Source organism: Cynocephalus volans, chromosome 10 (assembly GCF_027409185.1).
Source record: "Cynocephalus volans isolate mCynVol1 chromosome 10, mCynVol1.pri, whole genome shotgun sequence".
NCBI classification, from domain to species: Eukaryota; Metazoa; Chordata; class Mammalia; order Dermoptera; family Cynocephalidae; genus Cynocephalus; species Cynocephalus volans.
Genome location: NC_084469.1, coordinates 2,940,079 through 2,948,298, shown reverse-complemented (window position 1 = coordinate 2,948,298; position 8,220 = coordinate 2,940,079). Strand labels below are relative to the sequence as shown.

Sequence of the window (8,220 nt, the reverse complement as noted above, 5' to 3'; positions counted from 1 at the left end):
CATAAGAGCTCTTGGTGATGAAAAGTTTGGAAGCCAGTGAACTGTTTGTCCTTACTCTTTTCCAGCTTAAGCAACTATAATCTGAGCCACCTGCTGTCCTTGCAGACCACTGCAGACCCACTGACTTAGAGAACCCACGATCTTTGCATTCAAATGTGACCTGAAGGAAATCTGTAAAGGGTGTACTTAAAGGTATAAAAGCACACTGAGAGTCTTATTCACTATGCTTAACCAGTCACATTTTCATCAGTAGTTGGCAGCAAAGGAGTCTTCTTAAAGACTAGGCAGCATCAAAAGAAAGAAAAACTGGAGAGAAAGTTTTGCTGAAGTGCAATGAACTGACAATATCAGGAAATGCACGCTACAGTGTGGACCATGCTTGCTGGAAGGTTATCCTAGTTTTAAAAGGATATCTCCTAGTAGCTGGACAAGTTCTCTCTTCAGCACCTACAGAGAATATGGGGCTGAACTAGGAGTAAAGTGAGAAAGCAGGCAGCATTTGTGCTTGGATGGAAGCAGGCATCTGTGGGGTGCCTGTGCATTTGTAGACAACAGCAAATCCTCAGAGGAGGTGTGAAGAGTGTTCCATCAAAAAAGTATCGCCTTATGGGAGCTGTACTCACAGCTGGGTTCACAGGAAGTTGGCAAGCAGGTGTTTGCTTTGCAGAGACTTGGGGAAGCTGGTTGGAAGCAATTGGAGCCACCACTGGATGATTTGCCTAAACCTGTCACACAGCAAGCTGGTTGGCAGGAAGAAGATTTGCAGCCACTTTGGCTGTAGGAAGTGGGTCCACCCCAAGTTGATTGGCTAGAAAGCAGGGTGCCATCGGAAGCTCGTTTGCAAGAGTTCTTTGCAAAACAAGGGGACTGGAAGTTAGCCACTGGCTGGCAGATGAAGGATATGGAAGGAGCTGGCTGGCAGTGAAGTGGCTGGCAAGGGGAGGGCACAGAGCAAGTAGGACTGCAAGAACTGAACACACAAGTTGATGGCTGGCAGGGAACAGGAATGCAAGGAACTGATTGGCAAGACTTGAAAATGTGCCAGATTGGTTGAGAACAAGTTGATTTACAGTGGTGACCTTCACCTCTGATGGGTTGACATGAACCTCCTTGGCAGCAAGCAGGTTGACATGGACTAGCTGCACAGTTAATTGGTGGGCAAGATGTTTCAGGACAAGAAGTTACTTCAGAGCAGGATGGCTGGCAGTATCCAGCATCACAGCAGACTGATTGGCCACAAGCTTCCTGGTGTGATCCAGACATGCAGACAGGCTCCCGGCAGGAACTTTGTTGGCAGGGGCTGTCATCACAGCACTTTGCCTGACAACTGGTGGATTCTGAGCAGGATGGCTGGCATGAGCTAACCAGACAAGGAGACTGGCCAGAGCTGGATTCATAGCAGGCCGTGCGAGAACATATGGGCTGGTAAACAAAACCCACAGAAGAAGTTGCTGGAAGGCAGGAAGGTTGACAAGAAGTAGGTTCACAGCCACCTGGAGCACTGCTGGATGGCTGACAGTTTTCATGGCATGTGACCAGTTGCCAAGTTCTCCTCTGGCAGGAACTGGGCAAACAGATAACATTTTGGAAGTTGCCACCATTTGGGCATGTGGAGATGGTGGGCACAGCAGTAATGGCAGTGGCATTGCCAGGACAGCAGCTGTCCACCATGGTGCTGGTGTTGACCTTGCTGGGAAGTTGCAAACTCAGTATACCTGAGTTTGAAAGACGTCTAATACACAGGGGCTTTTATAGTCCCTCCGTAGTAGTTTTGGCACGACATACAGCACCTTTCCTTGTTATTGTTTTTACTCATTTGCAGGCAAACATCTGATTAGCAGGCTTCAGGAGCCTGGGAGATCTTGTCCCCACTTTAAAAACATGTCTGTTGAGCTGAGAGTTTCCTTTGATGAATTTGGATTCATTGACACTGCTCCTGCTCTGGGAGGAGCTGTCTCTTGTACAGGTTGTCTCACAGCCTCACTGAAGCAGGCCCTTCCCGCACTAACTTCTCATCAGGAGGCCTCTGCCAAGCCAAAGCAGCCGTGCTCTTCCTCCAGGAATACAGTTCAGCACCATTCAGACAATCAGGAAATGAAGCTCTGGCCCAACAAGGGGAGGGGGATCAGAGATGGGGAATGGGAAATTAGTGGAACCCAAGGACACTTTCAGTGTCCCCACCTCTTCCTCAAACCTTCCCATTTGGCTTTCCTGAAACATAACTTTACTAGTACTACTACTACTACTAACAATAGTAATAGCTTCCATTTATTACATGCTTACCATATACCAAGCCCTTGACTGTATTTTCGATTGAATCCTTGCAGTAGTCTTAGTTAGTAATATAATTTTCATCACTATGTTAGAAGTGGCAAAACTAACTCAGAGAGTTTAACTCATTTCTCAAAATTATGCAAAAGTGATAAGGAATAAAAAAGATTCAAACCTAGATTTGGCTGACCCCCAAACCTCTGATCTTAACCACCTATTAGACCTCCTGCCTTTGGGAGGGTAGGAAAGGAGAAGGCGAAATTTGTACAGCAACATACTGCCTCTTGAGCAGGTTGCGCAGGCCCCATCCTGAGGAACATCTGTCCGCTCCAGTGTAATCATGACTGTAATCATCAGCTAGATCAAACGGGTAGGAGTACTTACCTCTGCTTATCAATACACCCAAAAACAAGCTTTTAATTTGGAAATTTTTAAAACTGAAAAATAATCTGTCAAGTGGGATTAAACTCATAGTATGGAGTCAACAACATGTGAATTCTATAAACAGAAAAACACAACAACAGAAGTGACATAAGGACATCACTGCAAGGTGATTTTCAGTGTTAAATAAACCCCTTCCAAGAGGAATTCGTGAGGAACTTTCCTGACCCTTCTGCTTTTCGTCTGGGCTTGTCTGGGCTCTGCATCACCATCCAATTCCAGCATCCCGCACCAGTCCCTGCACTGGCCTGGTTCATGCTGGAGGTGCATGATGCAATGGAAAGATCATGGTTTGGGGAGCCAGACAGGGCTGGTCTTGACTGCCAGCTGTGCTACTAATTCACTCTCTTGGACATGTTAGCTAATTACCCAAGTCTTCAAGTACTGAGATTTCATCAACTGCATTGCTGTTTCTTAGTTACCTTTCTTTGATCTTTTTTGGCTGTCTCACAAATTATTGAAAATGCTGGAAATGCTGAAGGGTACTTTGCAAAGTACTAACTACAAAATACCTTTCCTTAGCACCCTCCTCATCCTCACTTTAAAAGGAAGAGAAGAAATTTTTCTGATAAGAGCAATGTCTGGAAAATCCTCACTCTTGTGATTAAAATGCCTTTTTTCTGCCATGGGTTTTTATGTAACACCAAAGATCGTTTCTTTTGCCTTTCATCTCATGTCTGTTAACTTGGCATCTTTCAAATTAGAGGGATACTTGCCTTATGTTTTATTCCTGAATGTTTACACCCCAAAGCTCTTCATCTCTCAAAAGGAAATACTTTCGGTCTTACCAAATAGGTCAATCAAAGTGGAAACCAGGGTATATTTAAGAAACCACATCAACTTCAGTCTGAAAAAGGTGCTAATATCCTATATTCCAAGATGAATTTGTAAGGGGCTTTCCCGACCTTTCTGCTTTTCCTCTGGGCTTTACTTTTGTAGTAAAATGCCATACCACTTTTGTAGTTTTAAAGCAATCCATTTTCACATCCATCTTCAAGTGATTATGCTTTTGTTACCTTTCCTCTTGAAGGACCCTCTCAATATAGAGAACATCCATTTTGCTGTGGTTCAAGGCACTAAAGACGTCTAGGGTATCACCAAGGGCTGTTATGACATCAAGAAATATGATGATCCATAAAAACACAGGTTTTGGACAGAACTGAGTTTAGTCATTTGTATGTTACTTACTAGCTGTGACTATACTGAATTTTTTATTATCTATGTATATGTGTGTGTATATATGTGCATGTATCCCTGTGTGTGTGTGTCTGCACACATGCATGTGGTTTTTGAACTTTAAATATATATGTGGTCTTTGGGGGCTTGTTTATATCAATCAACATCTTTAGCAGGCTCACCCATAGTGTTGCATGTAGCCATTGTCCAGTCATTTCCACTGCAGTAAAATATTTCATTGTGTGAATACACAATAATTTACTTGTCTATTGATGGGCACTTGGATTCTTTGTCCTTCAGATTCTTTATCTTATAATAGTGAAGAAAATAGGGGAAAAGAAATCTTAATTCTCAGAATTGCTGTGATTTACATGAAACACCACATCTAGTGCTTGGCGCAGAGATCTAAAACTCTGGCCAACTCCTCTCTTAACTGTAAAGGAGACAGAGATAAATCCCAATGGCCTGATGAGACAGTAACTCCAACATCAATGTGCAGGACATTTCATTTTTTACTTTCTCCTACTGCCATTGTCTAGCCCAGTGGTTCTCAAATAGGGGTGATTTTTGAACCCCCAGGGGATGCTTGGCAATGTCTGGAGACATTTTTGGTCAACACACTCGGGGGTGCTTCTGGCATCTAGTTGGTACAGGCCAGGGATGCAGCTTAACATCCTACATTGCACAGGCTAGCCTCCACATCAAAGAATTATCCAACCCAAAATGTCAATAGTGCCAAAGTTGAGAAACACTGGTGTACTCCCTCTGGTGCTTCTGATGGCTCTTGCTGCATCTTGAGGACAAGAAATAGCCCTCCGTTCTGTGCACTAAGTTAGGAGGTAACTGCTTTGAAGAGACTCTGTCTGTCCTTGGAAATTGTAAGAGAATATATGTGGAGTTTATACAAAGAGTGTGTCTTACAGGTACTAGGAGAACCTAAGGAAAGTTCTTGCACAAGAAACCCAAGTTACCCACCCTTCCTTATTGTAGATATTATCCCCACTTGTTGTTTTCATCCCACTGTGGACCCCAAATCCATTGGCTTCCTCTCCAATATCGCTATATCTTGGACTATGTTCCTCTATTGAGTTCTCACACCAAGGCCAGGGGAATGTTCCAAATTCCAGTGCTCTTCGTGTCACTGCTTACAGCCCCTCAGTGCCTTCTTGTCAGCCCTGCACCAAATCAAATGTCTCAGGCTAGCATGCAAGACCCAACGTGGGCAGGTCACTATCTACCTACCTGATATCAGGGCTCACCTCTAAGGACAACTCTGCCCAAGCCTCAGCTAATGAACAGTTTGCTTGCAAGCCCCATTCATTTGTACACGTTTCCACTGCCTTGAAAGCTCTTCCTTCCCTGTTTGTAGCTGGTTAATTCCTGCTTGTTCTGAAAGACTCACCTTCATCATCACATTGCCCAACAATCCATCCCTGGTTCCTCCCATGCCCTGCTGAGTTCACAGAGCCCTGTGCTTGCCTCTATCCCAGTACTTAGCACAAAGGAATGTAATAATTGTCTTTTGCCTATCTCTCTGCCCACCAGAGAGTGAGCTCCTTGAGAGCGGAGACTGAGACGTTTGTCTTTTCATTCCTAGAGCCCAACACAGTGCCCGGCACCTAACAGCTATCTCATTATGCTTGTTGGATGGATGAACGAACAGATGGATGAATGTATGGATGGAGCTGGTGACAAAGATAACGCAAGTCACTGATGAGAATACAGCATTAACAGAAGAGCAATGAGAACAGCATGTCGCTTTAATTTAGCTACTTTTATTGGACAGTTAAATATTTTATCTCGTCAAAGAAGCCCCCAAGGAGCACAAGCACACACAGCATGGGGGCACATGCACAAGGACAGAAAAAAAATTATGTCAGGAAAGAGAACTGAGATAATGTAGCAAAGCAGCTCTTCTTAGCTTCGTGGCAGCAGAAGACGGGAACCCAGGATATCCCCCTCTCGGGGACCAGGAGGTCTTCGTTTGGACCATTAGGATACCAACATTTCTGATGACTTCTCTGAAGCACGAGCGGATGGTGAATAACAGTGCAGACAGAAAAAGATTCTAGCTAAGTCATAATCAGCTTTGGGGAGGGCAGCCAAGTCTTCTCTCTAGCCAGTGACTTGCCTTGCAGGAGCTGGTGGGCTGAGGCCAGTTCAGCAGTTGGCAGGCTTGCCGGCAGCAGGCTGAGCGGCTGCGGCTTCCCGGGTGGCTGGGCTGGTGGGTTTGGCCGCAGTCGGCTGGCAGGGACACTCCTCTGAGCCCTCCGTCTTGCAAGGGGTTGAGGCAGCACAATCCGGATGGCTGGAAGAGGACTTTCTGCAATCCCGTTTGCAGAGGTAGGACTCAGCGCAAGGCGGGCGGGAGCAGACAGGGCGATAAGAGTAGGACGTGACGCAGACCGGGCGGCGCAGGATGGAGTAGCACCTGCGGTAGCAGGCGGGACGGTAGGAGACGGAGGTCAGGTACGGCTGCCTGCAGGTGATTGGTCCAGAGCAGATTGGGCGGCAAATCGGGCGGTAGGAAACCGAGGTACTGCAAGGCTGTTTGCTGGAACTGGGTATGTAGAAAGTCCGCGGGCAAGTTGGTTTGCAGATGGCAGATGCAGAAGACCCCGGACGGCCGCAGAAAGGTTGACAGGAGGCAGATGGGTAGGAAACGGGCTCACAGCTGACGGAACGACAACGCTTGACTACGTAGCGGGTAGGTCGGCATGGACTGGGCACGCAGACGCTTGGTGAGCAGGGGCTGGGCTCAGAGCAGGTGGGCTGGCAGATACTGGAGACGCAACAAGAGGGTTCTTGGCAGGTGCTGGAGACACAAGGTGGCTCGCAAGGGTTCGGAACACAGCAGACAGAGTGGAGGCAAACAGGCTCACAGACCAGAGCCACACAGGTAGCTGGCTGGCAGACACTGGGCTCTGAGCAAGATGGCTCACAAGGACTGGGGTCAGAGCAGAGAACCTGGCAGCCACTGTCCAAAGAGCAGACAGATGGACCGCAGCTAGACGTCGGGCATACTGGCTGACAGCAAGGGGGCTCACAGACCACTGGTTGGCAGGAACTAGGCACAGTGCAGACAGCTGAACAGCAGCTGGGCTCACAGACGACTGGCTGGCAGCAGCTGGGCTTACAGAGGACAGGCTGACAGGAAGTGGGCACACAGAGCACTGGTTGGTAGGAAGTGGCCTCACAGCCCACAGAGTGAGCATAGCCACTTACGGAGCAAGAAGGTTCACAAATGGTGGCCTCACAGCACACCGGTTGGGCACAGTTGCTCACAGAGCAAGAAGGCTCACAGATGGTGGCCTCACAGGTTACAGGTTGGGCACAGCTGCTCACGGAGTAAGAAGGCTCACAAACAGTGGCCTCACAGGTTACAGGTTGGGCACAGCTGCTCACGGAGTAGGAAGGCTCACAAATGGTGGCCTCACAGCACACGGGTTGGGCACAGCTGCTCACGGAACAGGAGGGTTGACAGCATTGTAGGCCGCAGCTAGATGATCCACAACTGTCTTGACAAGTCAGCAGTTGCCATGTCTGGCTCCGGCAGGAACTGGGCAAACAGATGGGCCTTCCACAGCTCACCTCAGTGGAGCAGAGAGAGATGGCTGGCATGGAGGGGCATTTCCTAGAATAACAGCTGCCAGACATGGTGGAGGTGCCTCTGTTACCTTGTGAGTGCTAAAAGGTAGCTGCCTGGCTGTGACAGCTCTACGAGGCCCTCACTTTTATACACCCTCACTGGCGTGTGCTGTTTTGGGCCCCTGCATCTTTTCCTCATTGTTGTTTGGGCCAGTTTGCAGAGGAACATCTTATTATGCCAATGCTTGTTGATTTGGAAGTTGTTTATCTACCCATAAAAAAGCTGTTTGTTTATTGACTTGTAAATTTGGAATCCTTGGAGCTATAGGTAGTCTTAGAATAGGCATCATCTCCTCCAAGCTGGATGATCTATATTTCTGAACATCATGAACAGGGAAGGAGAAGAGGAAATTATAATTTATCCCCCTTCTAGTCTTCTGCACGAGGCCCTGGGTTGGGCACAAAGGTGCCCACATGAGTAAGACCCACTCACCCATTCTCATGGATCTCGCTTTCTAGTGGTCAGAAAGCATGCCAGCAAACCCATTGCAATACAGTGATAAATTCATCAATAGACATGCAGGGATTAGTAGAGACGAGAATAATGAATTCAGTCAGGGAGCAGACATCTGGCTGGATTTTAAATATCTGCACTTTCTAGTAATGGTCTTATTTAAAACCATAGGCAGTCCCATGAGGCAGAGATTCTTCTTCCCCATTAGAGATGAAGAAATGGGGGCTGAA

At 47.2% G+C, this 8,220-nt stretch overlaps 2 protein-coding genes across 2 annotated transcripts; both read right to left on the bottom strand.

Annotated features, from left to right (window-relative positions):
* Positions 1-588: 588 nt before the first annotated feature.
* KRTAP29-1 (keratin associated like protein 29-1) lies at positions 589-1,671 on the bottom strand. Its single transcript, XM_063113236.1, has one exon. It carries the CDS (start codon positions 1,669-1,671, stop codon positions 589-591), a length of 1,083 nt encoding a protein of 360 aa, XP_062969306.1.
* A 4,377-nt stretch (positions 1,672-6,048) lies between these two features.
* Positions 6,049-7,545, bottom strand: LOC134389712 (keratin-associated protein 16-1). The gene has a single exon (XM_063113291.1). It carries the CDS (start codon positions 7,543-7,545, stop codon positions 6,049-6,051), a length of 1,497 nt encoding a protein of 498 aa, XP_062969361.1.
* Positions 7,546-8,220: the final 675 nt, after the last annotated feature.